Below are 20,918 nucleotides of genomic sequence, written 5' to 3' on the forward strand. Positions count from 1 at the left end.
AATAAAATGTTTTAAATTAAATGGGTAGATTGCCTAAAATATTCCTGCCTAAGTTTGTTAATTAAAATATTTGGTTTAGAAATATATTTCATCCACACAAATAATGAAAGGCAGCAAGATTTCTAATCTCTGTAAGGTTCATCATGCACCCACCTCCCCACATTCCACGACAACTGGACTGGTCCGAAGAGGGTTGCTTGTCTTTTCCTGCTTCTAAATTTGGCACCAGGGTGAAAGTTGAGTTTTGTTCTTTCCTTTGTCGTGTCACTTCAGAGTGGTTCGAGTTCGTGACAAGTGCGTGTAGTTGTGCTTGATTTGGTGCAGTTTTGGAAGGCAGTGCCAGTGCTTTTTGTATGACAATAGAAATGGACATTAGGAAATTTTTCAAACGTCCAAGAACAGAGTCAACAAATAACATTGTTGGTACATTGGGTTCTTCGAGGGAAAATGTAACAGCTAACGCCGTCTGTGTCAAGGAAAGTGTGTGTGGAGGGGAGAGTGACAAGTGTGTGACCTCAACAGAAGGGAGTGAATTACTACTAAACAGTGCAATATCTTCTGTTGATAGCATAAGCTGTAAGTATGATGTAGGGCGATATTTGATAATATCTTCTCACAGTGAATTAAATGACAGCGATAAAATGAAGTTAATAGCTGAACCATGGGCACCAAGTTCTTCGTACGACTTTCGCGGTGATTTGGCTGAGGGACAAAAGCGTCCGTTTTTGTTCAAGTGGCTTGAACAGTACAGTTCTTGGCTTGTGTACTCTGCAAAAGAGAGAGGTGCCTTGTGTCGACACTGTGTTGTATTCAGACCAAGACTCCATCGAGGAGTTCAAGGTGCCTTTATTGTGAGGGCATTTGCAAAATTTAAAGATATTCACGAAGCGTGTAAAAATCACATGGCATCTGAGTGGCATAAGGAAGCTGTAGAACGCTCCCAGAATTTTGCGGAAACAATGAACAGTAAGCAGGGCACCATTATAGAACAGATTGATTCGGCTGTTGCTGATCAAATTAAATCAAACAGGGAGAAACTGTTTCCAATTGTATCTTCAATCATCTTCTGTGCCACACATGACCTACCACTGCGAGGAAACTCTTCTAACGCTGGTGTTCTACACGATTTGCTTGAATTTAGAGTCGAATGTGGTGATGTCGTTTTAGATGAACATTTAAAAACGGCAAATGCGAATGCAAAGTACACTTCAGTTCGCACGCAGAATAAAATAATACAAATTGGTGGTCAAGTTTTGAGAGAGCAGTTACTTCGGGAAGTGAATACATCTTGTGCCTTTTCTGTGTTAGCCGACGAAACAGCAGACATTTCTGGAACAGAACAGCTTTCCCTTGGACTTCGGTTTGTGGATGAGAACGACCTAAAAGTGCGTGAAGAATTTATTGGATTTGTGCCGCTTGACGAACTACATGCTGAAGCAGTAGCAGGAACTATTCTGTCTTATCTATCCAAGTGGGGTGTTGACATGTCCAAGTGTGTAGGTTTAGGTTTTGATGGGTGTTCCGTAATGTCCGGGATGATAAATGGTGTGAGGAGAATTATTCACGACAAATATCCTCATGCTTTATATTTCCACTGTGCTTCTCATAGACTTAATCTTGTAATTAATGATCTCAATGATGTCAGTGAAATACGAAATACATGCGGAACTGTAAAAGAAGTAATTAACTTTTTCCGTGAAAGCACTTTGAGACGGAAGCTGGTCCCCAACATTCCGATGCTATCGGATACTAGATGGTCGTCGAAATACAAAAGCATTCGTCTCTTTGCAGAAAACTTCACTGTAATTATTGAGGCACTAGAGCAGCTTAGTAACAATGGAAATTCAAAAACAAAACACAGGGCTCACCATCTGTTGTGTGCTGCAACAACCCCTGTTTTCATTGTAACTTTGAAAATTGTAGCAATGTACAGTGGTGCTTTAGAACCAATCACAAATATTCTCCAGAGTGTGTCCATTGATATCAACGCAGTTCGGAATCATCTGAAGGAGCTTGTGGAAGTTTTTGTTAAGCACAGACGTGAAGCAGGACAGCAGTTTGAAAACATTCTGCAACAAACACAGGAAATAGCAACTAGCGTTAATGTTGAGATAACCATTCCACGACAAGCAGTTCGACAGTCACACAGAGCAAACCATGCAGCTACATCGCCAGAAGTTTATTACCGGGTAGCAATTTATATTCCATATTTGGACTCACTCATTTCATCATTACGCACACGGTTTTCAGACAGAAATGATGTAAGCTACAATCTCCTGCAGCTACATCCTCAAAATATGAAAACTTTATCCGCCAGTGAATTTAATAGAATTATTGCAGAAATTCAGGAATTTTATCATTTGGACAATTTTGTGAACGAAGCAAAATGCTGGTATGATTATTGGCAAAACAAGTATGAACAAGGGAATGCCAAAGACAAAATTGAATACATTGACATTTTGGAACAAACAAAGCTTTTTTACCCTGCTGTTTCAAAGGCCGTAAATATTGCTATGTCACTGCCAGCCACAACTTGTACAGTGGAAAGGTCATTCAGCACATTGAGGCGTGTGAAAACTTGGTTACGTGCAACGATGTGCAATGACAGGCTCGACGGCCTGTTTATGATGAGTGTCCATCGTAGCAAGATACAAAAGGATAAGGAAGCATTTGTTGCAAATGTAATAACAGCATTTGCTAAGGAATCACCAAGGAGATTGCAGTTTCTTTTTCAAGACTAAGGTAAGAATAGTGATTTTAATATCTTCATTAAAATAGAAATAACTTCTACTTTCAATGTTATATAATAATTGCTATTATTGCACTGTCTGTTTGCAATAAATGGAATCTTTATTGTCTACTAAAGATAACATTCAATAAATGGAGAAACAGAAATTAGCGTACAAGGGGGGGAAAATTGGGCCATAACCCCCCCCTTTCAATTGTTAAACATTTTCTGAGCACGTAATTGGCTGGATTGGCATGGATTTGGCTTGGATTTAAAAATATCGAATCTCCCAGCTCTTGCCCCCCCCTGCGTAAAATCCTGCGGACGCCCATGGTATCTCATGTACACGCAAGACGAACGTTTAAATATATTGAATTATTTTGTAAATGGAAAAGTGAGAAAGATAATTCTATAAAACAAGTGATATTATTATATTATAAAGTATGCTTAAGTGAATCTTTGCCAACAAATCTGCAGAAGTAATGACACATAACAAATGCTAGTAAATATATGTGCTTTCAACGTCACCTTTCCGCCTGAGCGATTTAGGGAAAACCTATGATATGGCATGCCACTTTCACTTGCACGAATTTACTTCAAGCAACAAGGGAGTTTTCAGATTGAAGCGACAAGCGATATCGGGGTTTCGCACAGAAACATTCGATCTAAAGCAAACCATTCACAAGTCACGCTTGCGCAAATAACAGGCCGGGGCAACACAATGCACGGTATTGATAAAGCGTCCCAGTCCGAGCGACAAGCGACACCTGGAATTTGTCGTTCGGAAGATATTGTTTATTTTTTAATATTGATTTCCAAGAGACACGTATCGCTGCAGTCTGAAAGCTTCCTTACGTGTCGCTTGGACTGGATTGTTGTTTTCTCAGTACCATACATCGTGTCGCCTCGCTCTGTTGTACTCGTATGCAAGGTGAATTGTTTCCTTTAGAGTAAATGGGCTGTTGCTTGTCGCTTCGGTGTGTAATCTCCGTGCCACTTAAAATAAAGTGAATCCTCAGTGATCAATGAAATGTTTCGAACCGAAGCGACACGACAAGCAGCACGTGTCGCTCAGATTCCCAATGGCGTGTATTGGGCCGCCTGAGACTTGATTTCCCATGAGCGGTAAATGCTTGTTTATAAACTAAATGGGCATGTGTCGCTTGTCACGTCGGTACGAACCACTGCTGTTGCGTGTCGCTTCGGTTTGAAACCTCACTAAGAGGCGTGCTTTTCACCACAACACATTACGCAGATAAACGATCAACATGTTTGTAACAAAATGCAAGTCGTAAAAATCCTTTCCGGGTACCAGTCCTTTCTCGTTCTGCTTGTATCAACAGGTTTCGTCTCTCTACGTCCTTCAGAAACCTACGAAGTGATACTTGACTCAATAAATTTGTTCCCGATCGAACTGTGCAACCATATGCTACACAGCTGACACCCTATTTCCTTGTAAAAGAATCACCACTTTGCCCTTTCGTATTAACGTCCATAGCATCCTAAGCATAACCGGATGTTCGAGGGGGACCAGACGAGTGCTGATGCTCCGCAGTAGCTCCGCCTTTAACACCGTCTATTCGACGTTGCTCGAAGTTTTTTTTTTTGTTCGTTGGAGTTTCAAGATATCATCCCTTTTCTGTTACTTATCTCTTTTGGGGGAGGGGGCAACTTCCTATGTGTACCCTGCTACATCTGTCAATGTGACACCGTCCGTATATTAAAAATTTGCCCCCTCTAGGATTGACTTCGCCCCCCCTACAAAGAATTCCTGGCTACGGGCCTGTTCAGAACGCGCCCATGGGTGCGTTCCGAAAGTCTTAATGAAACCATGATGAAATGAACGCATTCAACGAAAATAACTGGGCTCGTGAATCTGGTGAAACCAGTTATTTTACAGACTTATGGGACACTCTAGGCGAAAGCGCATTCGCAGCGTATTGTTTAGAGAAAGTTTACACATGGCGTCAGCGGAAGGAATGTCCTTATGGGATAAATATACTCTACTGTGAACACTGTTACTCATTTTAATCACATTCTAAGAACGGTCAAGGCATACTCATCTTGTGCACGTTGCTTCATATCGTTCTCTGTTAAAATTATAATACATTTTCCGAACTAGTGCAGATTGAATCCATCAGCACGCGCTTTGTCTGCAAGGAGCAGACGATTCTCACGGAACAAACCAGCCTCCTGGCCCGTGTGTTTGGTGAATCTCGTTCTTGCATGAAACGCACGGAATGCGACTTTTGGAACAGCATAATGAAACTCACGAAATGCGCGGAAGCACTTACGGGACAGCCAGTTACCATAACTCGTTTAACGCGTTAAACTAGTGCGACTTTCGGAACGGGCCCCATCAGGCGCGGAGCGTCCATGTAAGCCGTGTAAGCCGGGCTTACACTTCGTTAGTTATAGTAAAATGTATGTAATTATATGGCAAAATTCGTAAAAACTTCAAAGTTCATCTCGGCCCGATACCAGTCTTCGAGATCCTGTTTGTTAGATTGCAACACTTCAGCACCAGATGGCACATGAGAACTCCCGCCTTTTGCTTTGGGAAAGTTGTAAGCCGTCTGAATGTTGCCTTACAAATTTCTGACCGCGAAGGAGCAGTGCCTACCGTCGCCCACCGTATCTGGAAGAGAAGAGCAAGGAATATAGGGAGAAGAGCGCGTCGAAACCCTAGGTGTGTAAACCTACGGACAGAGGCTTACAGCAGCGTTGCAAACCTCATGTTTAGAAAAAAGTGTTGTTCATGGACGTCCGCAGTATTTCTTTCCACCAGGGAGGATTAAGCAAAGTATTTTTTCAGGGGTTGCGGTAAACTAGGTATATTTCCCTTCTCAAAATATACTAATTCAATTTGAAGTTAACATTTTTCTGCAACGCCCTTACAATAATTAACAATTTGATGTGACTGAAATGAAATTGTAATAATAATAATAATAATAATAAATTTTCTTTATTCAGCGGGCGAGGTTCAGCCAAGGGCTGCTCTGCCACCTAACCCTTGTCAATATGATAATACATATGAGATTATTATAAGCTTATGGAGCAGTAAGCTAAACGTAAAATAATAATAATAATAATAATAATACAAATAAAAAAATAAAAAGAAAAAAAAATAAGAAAGAAAAAAATACATAGGAATTAGTTGCATACAAAAAAAAAAGTAACTAGAAATACAAAAAGACAATAATAATAATAATACAATAATACAATTCCTTATAGTGAGTGACTTGATACCTTTAGTATGTGCCCCGACTCTGCCATTGTTCCATTAACAGCAGATCTTTTATTTTTCCTTTGAAATATAATGGGTTATTTACACTAGCGATATTTTCAGGCAATGCATTCCATGCTTTGGGAGCCGAAAAGGAGAAAGATGATTTGTAGGCCGTGGTAGAGTGATGGGGTAAATCGAAGTTGTTCCGCTTACGGGTAACATACTGATGGATTTCGCTACGGGAATGCATCTTCTCAAACAGGTACTGTGGTTTACCTTCTGTCAGTATGCGGCGTATAAAACAGAGATAGTGCAACTTCCTTCTGTTTGCCATGGTAAGAACCTGATTATTATTTAAGAATGGAAGAATATGATCGGATCTTTTTGCTTGAAAAATGTATCGGAAGCAGGCATTTTGCACCATTTGTATTTTTTTACTGAGCTTTTGCGAGAGTTGAGGGCCGTAAACATTATCACAATAGTCGAACAAAGGGTAGATTAATGTTTGGATGAGTCTTAGCTTGCATTCCGCAGGGAGGAAGTCACGGAAACGATTCAGATTCCTAAGAGTTCCATAGGCTTTCCTACATTGCGTCTTTACATGTTCTGTCCAATCAAAAATTTCGTCAAAAATCAGACCAAGATTTTTAGCAGTGTTATTCCTGACAATGGGCAAATTGTTCATTTTGAGCTCGATCTTAATATTTTTAATTAACGACCTTGAATAATTAGAACCAATGATCATGAAAGTGGATTTTTCTGGATTTATTTTAAGACCGTTAGATACACACCAGTTACTGACGATGTTCAAGTCAGAATTTAGTGACTGAAGCTTATGTTCCAACGAAGCGTAATGATCTGAGAAATATAACTGGGTATCGTCTGCGTAAAAATGTGGAGTGAAGAATTTTATGACTTGCTGCAAATCTGCAGTGTAAAGGGTGAAGAGGAGGGGGCCTAATATCGATCCTTGCGGCACGCCTGCTTTCAGCGTTATAGGTTGAGACACGTGAGATGGTGAATTATGTAATACGACCCTTTGACGTCTGTTAAATAGATATGTTTGAAACCAGTTTAATGTTGAAGGAGAAAACTTGTAATATTTAAGTTTGGCTAATAATAAATCATGCTGCACAGTGTCAAAAGCCTTACTGAGATCCAGAAGTACTAAAATAGTGATTTGCTGTTTATCAATGACATAGAGAATATCATCCACAACTTTAGCAAGAGCAGTGGCTGTGCTGTGTTTCTCACGAAATCCGGACTGCAGCGGGGGCAGTAAATTATTCGTGTTGACGTAGTTTAACATCTGAGAATGCACTATTTTCTCGAGTACTTTAGATAGCACAGGCAAAAGACTGATAGGCCTAAAGTCATTGTAAGAAGTGGCGATCTGCTTTTTCTGAAGTGGCAGGATTCGTGCTTCTTTCCACATTTCAGGAAAGACGCCACTGGAAAGAGAGGAGTTAATGACGTGCGTTAGCGGAGATAAAACATAAGGCAAAGAAAGTTTGAGCATTTTAGTGCTGATACCATCTACTCCAAAACTATTTGAGCGTATACTATAAATAGTTCTATGTACATCCTTTTCAGTTACCTCAGTAAAGCTAAAATATTGTTCAGCGGTGGAACAGGTTTTGTTCTCGAAATGATTTATTTGCTGAGCCTTAAGTGGAGGAGGAATTTCAGATTCATTGCAAATTTTACCAAAATGGTCATTAACAGCATCTAAATCTTCAGTGGTACTTATGAGAGAGAATGTATTATCGTGAGGCTTTTTATTGTTAACAATACCCAATTGTTTCAACTCATTCCATGTTTCTCTCCGGTTTAGATTTTTCCCGCCAAATTTGAAGGTAAGATAACATTTCTTTTCTTGTCTTATGACAGTTGTTGTAAAATTCCGGAGTTCTTTATATTGTTGCCAGTCGCTTGGATTGTTCGAACGTTTGAACTTTCGTAGCGCGTTATCTCTGATCCTCATCAACAATTTAACATTACTGGTGATCCACGGTGCATTTTTCTTATTGTGCTTTACGATTTTTAGAGGTGCGTGCGTGTCAAAAACATTTTGTATATTTGAGGTCAAAAACTCCACTTTATTATTAACATCATCAAGTGAGTAAAGCTTTGACCAATCTACATCAGTTATATCTTTTGCAAAACTTTCTTCGTTGAAGGTATTAAAATTTCTACAATAAACGTAACTCGCTTGAGGTTCCGGCTTCTGCAACAAGAAATCAGCGTACGCAACGCAGTGGTCTGATTTACCGATTGGGACAGTGACGTCAGTTTTAAACAGTAATTCTGTATTGTCGACAGCTATGATGTCAAGCAGCGTTTTACTTTTTTCGGTGATACGGGTTGGTTTATTAACTATTTGCGTTAGACCAAATGAATCAAAAATCGATCTTAAAAGCCGTGTTTCTGGTTTATTCGGGGTGAGATAATCGCAGTTTACATCTCCTAAGAGGAAGAGATTATCAACTAGTGGATAGATTTCGGACATTAATTCTTCGAACAATGTAAGTTTTGTGTATGGGACATTGGGCGGTCTGTATATGGAACATACACCAAACTGTTTATTCATGAACTTCAGAATCAAAGTTAATGTTTCGATGCCTTCAGTATTTACTTTAGTCTCTATTGTTCGAACAGTTAAGTTAGATTTATGAAAAACTACAATTCCGCCACAGTTTTTCTTGGTTCTATTTTTTGTTAGCGTTTCATAACCCTGTATACTAATTAGAGATAGTGGTGTTCCGTCCTTTATCCAGCTTTCTGTAATGACAATCAAATCGAAGTCTCCCTCTTTTACAACAAGCCGCAGTTCGTCCATTTTCGGAACTAGAGATCTGACGTTCGCGAGAGCGACACGGAAAAATCAAGGAATATAGAGATTAGGTAAAGCCATCCGAAGATTGCCGATCTTACACGAACGCGTGACGTCGCCGGAGAAGCAGTGAGCTCGGCTGAAGCAGACGGCCCCTAGCATTTATATGGGAGATTCAGAGAGCGAAAGTATATTATTACTTTTAGGAGGGGGAAAATAATAATTGTCATCCTCCAAGATGGTATTGAGGCATCCTTTTAATGATTAGTAACATAATTGAAAACGCGCTACTTTTAAAAGGGGGCAAAGTACATGTGAAAAAATGTATTTTGAAAATGAATATTCCTGAAACTTTCTGACCGATGCGCTACAAAGAAATTCGCGTGTTCTCCTTTAGAATTTCGTCATTTTACAAATCGTAATATAATTTTAACAAAAACGTGGCATGCTAAAGAAGAATTAAAGAGTTTTAAAAAATAATTGATTAATATACTTAGTTTATTTTACTTCGCTTATCTGTTACATATGGCTAATCGCAAAGATGAGGATGCGTGATGATATGATGAAATTGAAGAAAGGAAAGTAGACCCATGCCCGGGCGGGGATTCGAACCTGGGGGCCCTTGGCATCGTAATGCGTTGTGCTAACCACTTCGCCACGGAGGTCAGCATTACAAGGAAATAAACAGAAATTGGCATCTATGTTTTAATATGCGAGAAACATTTGCGAGGAGGTTATTGAAGTAACAAATAATTATTACAAGACGTTGTGATGAAAATTTTTAATATATCTGAAATATCGAGAGTTGACCTTGCAGTTTCAAAATGTACTTTTAGGGTTACGCAAAACCTTTACTCAAAATTGCTAGTGTAAATTTATAAGCTATTAAAATTTAAAACTTATTTCTGTTCTAAAAAAGAAACTGCCAAGTCAAATTAATATTTCGTAGAAATACATATATTTGTCTTTCATGAGGCCAAGAGAGTTTTTGGAGGGGACGGTGGCTTGGGAAGGTTATAGCCCCGGATCTCGATCTGCAAAGGGGCTTCCAGTGGGAAAACATACCTATGAAATAGTCCAGAAGAAGGGGCGAAATATATATATATTTTTAAATGGTTCAAGAATACAAAGATATAAGTGGATATTTGACAAGCTTAGTCTAAAACTTACAACTGAAGTCGTACGTGTGTGTGGGGGGGGGGGGGTGGCTACGTGAGGTAACACAGTGGAATATGATTCCCAATAGTAAAATTAAAATAAATATGTGGGAACAATAGAAATCAAAATATGTTGTAGCTAGTGACAGCGCAATAGTAAAGATGGAGGGGTAAAATCATATTTTCCCGGGGCAATCATTTTTATTATTCCGTCGTTTTACTGGGGGCAGATAAGAGAGAGAGAGAAATTGTCGAACGAGAATTGGGGGGCGTTCCTGTCCCCCCCCCCACGTAGTGTGGTCACTGCCTATGGCTATGCTGGAGAAGAATGCACCAATTAATACGCTATTAAGTAAAATAGATACTTTTAAAACTTTTAATCAAATTATTTGTGAACTATGATTTAAATTTAGAGAGAGCACATACCTGTTTAATTTAATTTGGATGAGTTAACTTCTGAAGCCTGCCATTTCCGAGCCTTCTTCCGGTGTAACTACACTGCCCTTTGAGCCGTAGCTGCTGCGTTCAGGTGGCGGAACGAGCAGAATACTAATTAAAACAAATATGTGACAAATATATATAAAAAAACAACGTGTTGAAGCTATTGACGGCGCCAAAGAAAAGACAGAAGAAGAAGAACGGAGAGTTCAGTGATATTTTACGGGAAGCAGCAGGCACGTATCCAGGAATTCCTTTCGGGGCGGTGGCTGAATACCATTTTTTAAAGGGGTATCACAATTGTATGTTTAAGGCCAATGGTGGCAATTGGGTTCCAAAATGTGGGGGGGGGGGGGGGGTGGACAAGGAGACAAGCATTAAGAGGCCATAGTATGATAGTGTGGAGGCAAAAGAATGGGGAGAAACTATCTCCTAAATCGTCGCCACTGTTCAAGGCTGTCTTTGTTTGTTTGTTTGATTTGTCTTATTTTACTTCGCGTTTTGTGCCTCTTGGCTAAGTTGCGAAGATGGGGATGAGGGATGAAATTATGAAATTGATGAATGGACATTTACAAACAACCATGCCCGAGCGGGATTCGAACCCGGGACCCCCAGCGTCGCAGCGCGATGTGCTAACCACTCGGCCACGGGGTGCGGCGTTTAAGGCTGTCATTTTAATAAGAACGTGAAATCGGGACATTTTCTACCACTCAACTCCTCTGTTTCCATGCATTAATATTGTGTGCCGGAACCATCTCAGTATGTATGTATGTTTGTCCATTTCTTCTCATCAGGCATCAAAACATCTATGTACCAGAAGTGTTTTTACGAAGTTATTACACATGCACGGAATGCACAATCCACTCGACAACGCAAGATTGAAACTTTGTGCTGGCAACTGGAATCAGACAGTTCACAAATATTTCTCTCTCATTCGAGCCTGAACACCACTAATGTGTCTTGTCCTCCCATGTTTGCAGCTCTTATAAAAGCCGAAACCCACCAAATTGTTCATATTCATGCCTAAGCACTCGCAAGTGTCCAAAATTGCCTGTTGACTGTGTGTCGAACCCAGTAGCCTTAAACAAAAGTATTTTTTTATGCCATGGAATTCTTGGACTGCATACACAATATTTGGTCCTGGTACAACCAAATCATCACTCAAAACTTTGATTTTCAGTTGATCTGTGCAGCTTATTTCTTTTTTAATAAATCGCTCCAATGTCCAGCCCGATACTGCCGAAATATTCACTTTAGAGAGAGAGACCTTCGATCTCTTCGTCTTTCGACCCGAACTACTCGCAGCACTACTCGAAGTTCCGCTGTCGTCAATGTCTTTAGCTTTGGGACCGAACTGGAACTAGTGGTAGACTTCGTTACTTTACGGTATTTAGTCCATTTCATTTTCGAATCACTAGATCTTATAAAGCAACCAATGGACACTGACTGATCACTAATCGACTGTATGAATTGTCACACTTACCTCTGAAGTCCAGGCCCGTAGCCAGGAATTCTTTGTAGGGGGGGCAAAGTCAATCCTAGAGGGGGCAAATTTTTAATATATTGTGTCGCATTGGCAGATATAACAGGGTACACGGAGGCACTTGCCCCCTCCACAAAAAGAGATAAGTAACAGAAAGGGATGATATCTTGAAACTGCAACGAACAAACGAACTTCGAGCAACATCAAATAGCAATATTTCAATAATGACCTTTCCAGATTGCCAAAGAATATGAAGTTTAACATAAATACCTAGGTAGGCTAATAGGGACTGTATCTACTTGATATTTACAGGCGATAATGTTAATAGATTATTAATATGCACCAACAACTTTGAGCCTCTCTGCAGAACTGATTAAGGGAGCCCTTTATAAATCATGCTTCATAATGATTCCCTCTAGTTTCTAGTATGCAAGATTTTTACACACAAAGGAATCTTATGAGAATCCAACAACACCATTGTGTTGTGTTATGCAAGAAAATAGAATTAATTAAATAATGATGGTTACATATTATCTACACTTTGATGAATTGTGTAAACATTTGTAGCTAATACATTTTTTTTGTACTTGTTAAACATTAAAACATGGGTCTCTTAGTCCACCACAGACTCTCTTTCTCTCTTGCATCACTACAGACGTTTGCCTACTGGTTACGTTAACCATTTTGCAAAATATTGTGTGAATTGTAGTATAGTTGAAATACATGTTTTAACACCTGACAAACAAATAGGAATCCCTTGATTGATAAATGACTTCTTGGATTACAGTGTCATCAGTAATATTTCATATTGAGTTGCATAGAAATAAATTATTTTAATAGGGTGCAATAATTTTACGGGGCACCATGGCATTCTGTTTAACATTTTTTTCTTCATAAAGATCGTTTGGCTTCCAGAGCCGACTCCTGCCGCCCCATAGATAGCTATGGCTCTGATCTTGGACTATAGAATAGAATACAACAGTAGAAATTGCGAGCGAAGCGAGCAAGAAAATTTTACGAAATGTTTTTTTATTTGTATAAAATTTGAAATCGAGGGGGGCAATTGCCCCTTTGTGCCCCTTGCAAGTGCTCTTGTCCGTCTGGTAGAAAAATGCAAGGAACACGTAAAAATTGATTCCATCATGAGTATCCAATTGTTCTGCTATTCTTAGATTCTCCTAGTCTTGTTTCTTACTTAAATGTTTGCTTCCCCTAGAATGGACTTCTGTCAAGGTCAGGGGGAGAGGACAATGCCCCCTGCCCCCCTGTAGTTGCGGCACTGTTTATGAGTGTCTCTTCATCAATTTCATGTCATCCTTCATTGTTGCGATTAGCTAGAAGTGGCAGAAAAGCAACGCAAAGTAACAAAAATCAAATATCCACCCTCTCTCTACCACACTATTACCAAAAGATAGACTTGGGAAACAAAAATTTAAGCAATTCAAAGTTCATAGCAACACATCCAAGAAAAACATCCAAACACATTAGGCACCTTTAATACAATACTACTCAAAATGTCACAACTGTTCTAGATACTGCAAATAGTGAAATAATTTCCCGAAGTCTAATCTGGAAGGGAATCCCCCCCTCCAATCCTGATTCGACATTATCCGGAATCCCATACAGCCTAATAAATCACAAAATCAATAAGTGTCTTTGTAATGTTGCTAGAGTAACACATGATATAATTGTAAAGATTAGTGAGAATTCGAAGTAGGAATGTGTTCTGTATTTTCCACAGGGGGGCAGAGCAGGCTCTCAGGGGGGGCAGTTGCCCCCCCTGCCCCCCCTCTAGCTACGGGCCTGCTGAAGTCTCCACGTATTCTGTTCTACAGATCAACCGGGAAATTGAAGCCGCGTATTAATATCATCATTATATTCTAGAACGTTCCGCAGATATCACCATTCGTAAATATTGCCAGTAGTTCGACTCCTCTTTTTCAAGAACGTTCCCTCTCGCGCTTTCCAGAGATTAAAAAATTACGATGAATCCGAATCGCCCTACCTGCGGCGCTACCTTTGTTGTGCAGCTTCCAAATGCTGACAAGTCTCTTCTACATAGTGTTCAAGTTCGCTACGACAACACCGAAAGCGTAAGAAAAGTTTACGTGCAATATTATCAACAACAGGGTTATAGAACATTCTCCGTCTTGCCTTGATAAGTATTTCTCTCCTAAAATTATCGTCACATTATTCAAGAAGACAAAAACCTAATTTAATCAAGTGTAAAATTAAAACTTTCCTTGTGGGGGGAGTCCACGAGTTACGTTCCCCACCTTGGATACGCACTATTAACAATAACAGGGTTATAGAACATTCTCCGTCTTGCCTTGATAAGTATTTCTCTCCTTAAATTATCGTCACATTATTCAAGAAGTCAAAAACCTAATTTTATCAGTGTAAACTGAAAAATTTCCTTGGGAAGCGGGGGGGAGGGGCCTCGAACCACCTGATCCCTACCTTGGATACGCGCTATTAACAATAACAGGCTTATAGAACATTCTCCGTCTTGCCTAGATAATTATCTCTCTCAAATTATCACCATATTATTCAAGAAGCCAAAAACCTAATTTAATCTAGCGTAAACTGAAAATTTTCTGAAGGGGGGCTTGAGCCCCCTGATTCCCACCTTGGATACGAGCAGTTACCAATAACAGGGTTATAAAATATTCTCCGTCTTGCCTCGATAATTATTTCTTTCCTTAAATTAACGTCACATTATTTTATTTGACACCCCAAGAAACAAAAAATCTCATTTTATCTATTGTAAACCGAAAACTTTCGGGGGGGCTTGAGCCCACTAAGCCCCCCCCTTGGATACGTGCCTGGGAAGCAGTCACGTTTATTACACCCTTACATTTACATACAATATTATAAAGTTTTGCTTTTAGATCTCGCACAATGCCTTTTTCACAAAAATGGGCAATCTCGCATTTTTTATATCAATCAAGCTGTGATATTTTAGATTTATTCCGTTAGTTTTCTGATAATACTTTTCACAGCTTTCCATAGCATTTAGGCATGATTTCAGTTGACAAGAACAAAATTATATTATTTCAAAACATAGAGCAAAGAGAAATCCAACGCGCTTAAGTTAAAACTCCCTTACATTGGAAGCCTGGAGAGAACAAAACAGGGGTTCCTTCGTAACACGATTTCTTGAAAACCATTTTACACATTTGAATCAACTGTGATAAATTGATTAGAAAGGATGAATCTTAACAGTAAAAGTTGTAGCTTTTCCCTTGCTACTATATTTTAGAAGATATTCGTTGTCAAATTTCTCAATATTTGCATAAGGAACCAGCCTTTTCCGTGCCGAGTGCTTCGATGGTGACGTCATGCATCCACGGACAACTGCGCATACGATCTGCGCCGCCGAACGAGCACCCCCTGGGAAAAATGAGTGATTGCTTGGCCCTCCCCTTCCCAGCAGCTGGTCATTACCTCGGGGGTTAACGGGAACCGTCCTCACATTTGAGCCCTTGCAAGGAATGCAGTGAAAAACTTTGGATGTTTTCAGGCTTACCAACTATTGAATACTTGCTATTAAAGAGTAAAGGCTTACCTTGTCTCGTGGAACAAATGACAGGTCGGGCAGGTTGATATTTGGGCACTGAGGTAACACGATTACACACATTTTCTTCATTACGTCACTCTTAATAGGACAAGGATATATATATATATATATATATATATATATATATATATATATAAAAGAATGTTGAATATATATGCGAAAAAAAAACAAAAAAAAAACAAAAACGAGCGCACACGCAATCACTTTTGTTGCTAAATCAGATTCACTAATAATAATATGATTTAGTGAAGAACTTAAAGTACGTGTTATTATGCGGCAACGGTAAAAAATATAACTAGTAATAATAATAATAAAAGAAATATAGAATGATAAAAATAAAAGAAATATTAAAAGTATTTCAATGTTAACGGGTTACTAATGTTAAAGTGGCTACGGAGTCCGAGCAGTCTTGTGTATGGGTCTAGTCTTTTGAGGGGTAAGGCTCAGGGGCCAATCGGGATAGTTCCTTCATTCTTGTAATGGTGAGTTTCCTGCCGGTAGCGGTGCGCACCACGATCCTGCCGTCTTCCGTGTAGCACGCGCGGCGCCCGAACTTCTCTTTCGCCGCCCGCAGCATCTCCTGTCGCACTGGAGTCAGCGACTCGGTTATGTAGATTCGCGACCCGGCTTCTTTTAGCTTTTTCTTCGCCGACCACACGGAGTGCCTGGTTTTGTAGGTTGCGAATTTAACAATAATGCAGCGTTTTCCTTCCTGCACGGCCTCGGCCATGCTACGGTTTGGTTTTCCCAAACGATGGCACCTCGCGATCTGGTCACTCTTGACGTCGACGTGCATCTTATTTCGGAATAAGTCCAGGACCTTCTCCTCCACGTTCTCCTGGACGTTCTCCTGCACTCCGTGAATAAGGAGACACTCGCGCCTTGAATATTGTTCCAAATCGTCCAGCCTATCTTCTTGCGATTCTATCCTATCCATTAAATAATGAAAGTCGTCCTTTTGCACTCTGAAACTTTCCTCCAACCGTGCCTCCAATTTACTCAGCTCGTCTTTGAGTTTCTTCATTCCTTCGGAATCGTACGTAGCACTTAGGTCCCCGCTTCTTGACTGTGTTTCACTATCAATTTTTCGTTTGAAATCGTCTAGCTCGCCACGCACCTGCTTTTCGAAGCTTTCTAGCCGGTCGCCGAGTTCCTTGGCCACAGCACGAGACATCTTGGGTTGGTAGGCGTGAAGCACAGTGGTTATGGCTTGCGACGAGCGTCAGATAATTATTCCAATATTTTCTCTTAATTAACGTTGAAGTTGCACTTGCACACGTCAGTCCTGAACCTTGACACTACCTCTTCCTTGTGTGAAGATAAGAATCAGCCAGCAGCCCGATGTCCAGCAGAATTTTACAATCTTCTCCGGAGCCGATCAGCACGTCCTTAGCACTCTTCCGCCATTGGTTGACATCAGTTGCGATTTCTCTGGGTGTGTAAGTCGTGTGTCAACGGCCAAAGGAAAATGAAATAAAGAAGAAAGTATCTGTACTTTTATAAATTACGATTTTGAGCGTTTTTCTTCAATTGTCAGTCACGAGCGTCCGGTAGTTTTCGAACGCGGCGCAGCGCGCAGTGGTTGTCAGGCAGGCAGATCGGTCCGTGACGGGCAGGGCGTTGCGAGGAAATTCAACGTCTTACCACTGCCAAAACATAGCATGACCGCGCATGCGCACCCTGCCACCCACCACCATGGTTACCATCTCAAGGCGTTGTATTTGTTCCCAACGCTCGCCCCGCGTTCCGCGTTGTTTTGCTCGTGATTGTTGTGCATTATTTTTTAAACGTGTGGTGTGAAGTGATGTGATTATTTTAAGCTGGAGAATAGTGAAAGTGTTGTGCAAAAGTATTTAAATATTTTATTTTCTTCGCTTTCGTATTCAGAGAAGAAACAAGTGATTGACAATAGTCGACCATGTTCGAATCTCACGATGTCAACATGTGTTAAAGGAAAAAGTTGTGCTGGAAAAGGTTTTGAGAGACATTTTCGAAAAGAACTCTATGAAATTTCAGATTGGCTTTGCGGGTGTGATATGGTGAATAAATTTTCCTGTTGGACATGTTTATTATTCTAGACTAAAAAGGGTGTTGGGAATTATCAAGGGTATGCGGATTTGAATCATCTCAATACTGCAGTGAGAAAACACAGCGAGTCTGAATTGCATCTTTATAATAACGTTTCTTTAAATTTAGTAGTTTTGTTGCCACCCCTACTAGAATTGACGTTCTTTTGGATACTCAACGAAAAACTGAAATAGAGCTACACAATGAAAAAGTAAAAGAGAACAGGGAAATATTAAAGAGGTTGAATAACGCCGTCTGCTGTTTAGCAAAGCAAGAACTGCCATTCCGAGTCCATGAGGAAAATGCAGCATCTCTAAATAAGGGCAATTACATGGAATTCCTTATTGCAAGTGCCGAGTTTGATCCCTCATTAAAATAACATTTATTAAATTCTAGTTTTTCGCGGTACTTCGGCAGGCATTCAAAATGATTTTATAAATTCAGTTTCGGATGTTCTGAGAGATGAAATCTACAATGAAATTCAAAACACAGACTTTGTGGCTATCATGGTCGATGAAACATCAGACATTAGCAAAAAATCTCAGGTGTCAACAGTGTTACGTTTTTTCTCGGCCTCACAGGAAAAAAGTCATTGAAAGATTTCTTGAATTTCATGACATGAGCGCCGATAAAACTGCAGGAGCTCTTTTTAGTCACGTGACTGAAATAATGGATAAATATAAGTGTGGGGATAAATTAATTGCCCAGACATACGATGGGTATTCTGTAATGAGTGGTCATTTGAATGGCCTTTAAAGTAAAGTTTTGGAAAATTATCCGAAAGCTTTTTATACGCATTGTTATGTTCATGTAATGAACTTGGTGCTGCAACAATCGTTAGAATGTAAAAAAGAGCTTAAGGTGTTCTTTTGTGGTCTTAAATCACTTAAATCTCATTCTCCAAAGAGGTTACACGAACTTTCTGCTTTCATGTCCAGAAAGCTCCCGTCATTAGCTCCTATCAGATGAAATTTTACCTCTAGGCTAGTGTGGACAGTCAATGACAACAAAGAAGCACTGCTTATGTTTTTTGAACATGTTAGTGAAAGTGGAGACTTCGATCATTTGACTGCAATGACTCCAGAGGATTTTCTAGCTTCTTGAAGGACTTCGAAAATATATTTTTAAAAAAGGCTTTATCCAACTTGCTTGCCTTTTCAGACGTATTATTCAGTATATTGCAGTCTAAAAATTTTGATATTTTGTATTGCAGTAGTAAAATAACTGAATTTCAACAACAGCTGAAAAAGGAAAGTGAGAATTTCGAAACACTATGGAATTCTATAACTGGTGCAGTAGAAGAGGAAGAGATTGTTGAAATGAAAAGGAGGCGACTGAACAACGAATCACAGAAAGACACTGCCGGAGGCTTTACTTTGAAATCATTGATAATATCAGCAACCAGATAACAATTAGATTCGCATCAATTGAAAAATTGCAATATTTTGATTTACTAAATCCCACAAAACTTGAATAAAAGAGAAAACTTTCCTCACCATCTCGTACATAAATTGTAGGAAATTTATGGCAGTGTGTTTAATTTAACCAAACTGCAGAAGAATGAACTTTATGTTTGGTATGCTTCCACTGAAGGATCAGAGAAAACACCAATTGAGATTGTAAATTATCACGAATCTAGTGGGTGAGTTTACATAAATATATAAATTAGCAGTGTTGATCGCAACAATTCCTTCCACGACGTCATCTGTCGAGAGATCGTTCTCATCACTGAAGAGGATCCACACATTCTGCCGATCTACTCAAACTCAGAACCGGATGACGAATTTAAGTCTTATCTCCATCCAGAAAGAATTACTTTCTAAGCTGCGAGAAGGGGATAAATCCAAATTTTATGAGACGGTGATGAGAGCATTTCTCTCTAAAGAAAGAAGAATAGACTGGAATTCAAGTAACCAAGTAATGAGCAGTTGATTTTTCAAATTTTACTTTTTGGAAGGATAAATGAAGGGTAAGGGGAAAAACCAAGAATGTGCATTTTAGCGATTTTTCAATGAACGGGCCACGGTGTTTTTTTTATGGGTGATAGGTAGGAGTTCCACCAACCCCTCTGGTTGCAAACTCGTGCTTTAAAAATTAATTGTATGGCAAAGTATTGAACATATTAAATGTCTCCTTACCCTTCAAATATATTAATACTTTAAATGAAGTATTTACTTCATTTAAAATAATTTATGTAATTTAATGTTTTTCTAAATATTTATAAATTTACACCAAAAAGGTACGGAGAAAATTTGTAATATTGGTTCACAGAAATGAGAGGGGGAGGGGTTAACATTCCTTCTTTGCCAACGCCTGGAGTTCAGGGTCAGGAGACGCCACTGGTTGACATTCATTTTTCAGGAAGTGTCTCCTTGCCTTGTCCCTTCTGGATATCCATGGTGTCGTTTAAACTCCGAAATTATGCTACATACTACTAAATTGTTCTGGGATTTTCATATTATAAATATTAATTTATAACAAAAACAAATATAAATTCGAATGGTTCAACCAACGGCATGGGTTCCACGTTATGTGAAAAGTTTGAGAAAATTCAACCACAACGAAAAGCGGCCCTGTTGTTTTATTTATATCTCCAACTTACAAACGACTTTTTAAACTTGTGCGAGATTTTGCACCATTATGCTTGGGTTGGCTTCACTGAATACGCGGACGCGAGACACAGGTCCTGCAAGAGGAGGGGCTCCAGCGTTGTCCGGTATGAATGGTTGACTGCAAAGGAAATTTGAGCCGGTGGTGCTTCATGGAGGTTTTTTTTTTCAGGAACAGGGAATTCTGCAGCAAAAAGCTAACAGGAAGGGGAAGAAGGAGAAATGAGCGGGATACGGGAAAATTAGATACACATTGATGTGCTAAATTCTTGTTGTTTCTGTTTTTCGCTTGACGGAGAGAATAAACATTAGACATATTAAGATCTCTGTTTTCCGTTTATGTATGAACTCAGCTGGTAATAATTGAGCTAAAAAGTGAAATAAATAAGTAAATAAATAAATAAATGTTAATGAAAACTGAAGATTAAACCAATTTTACAAATTTCATGTCAAATGTGAACTAAATATTATTAATTACATAGTCCGTGATTCAAACACTCTTCGAACAACGTACGAAAAGCCTGTTTCTGATCTTTTAGGTGCTAGATTTGCTTTTAGTTTTACACTATCCTAAGAAAGCACTTACATGTCCTTTGATAGAAATTTCTGGATATATCCCTACAATTTGTGAGCATTTCTTTTATATTTTTTTTTTACTAAATATAGGGAATTTTAAGGTGAGAGAGGGAATTTATTTATATCCGAAAGGGATATTCCCCTCACAGTCCGAAAGATCACTGCTTTGAGCAGTGACCGATTTTTGATCTGGTTTCTTTTTGTTTCCCCCTTCTTGC

The 20,918-nt window shown here is 39.4% G+C and overlaps 1 protein-coding gene across 1 annotated transcript; it reads left to right on the forward strand.

The window, feature by feature from the left end:
* Positions 1 to 365: 365 nt before the first annotated feature.
* LOC145995080 (zinc finger MYM-type protein 1-like) lies at positions 366 to 2,741 on the forward strand. The gene has a single exon (XM_083131613.1). The coding sequence runs from the start codon at positions 366 to 368 to the stop codon at positions 2,739 to 2,741; it is 2,376 nt and encodes a 791-aa protein (XP_082987739.1).
* Positions 2,742 to 20,918: the final 18,177 nt, after the last annotated feature.

This window comes from Lepisma saccharinum, chromosome 11 (assembly GCF_977018435.1).
Source record: "Lepisma saccharinum chromosome 11, izLepSacc3.1, whole genome shotgun sequence".
Lineage (NCBI taxonomy): Eukaryota > Metazoa > Arthropoda > Insecta > Zygentoma > Lepismatidae > Lepisma > Lepisma saccharinum.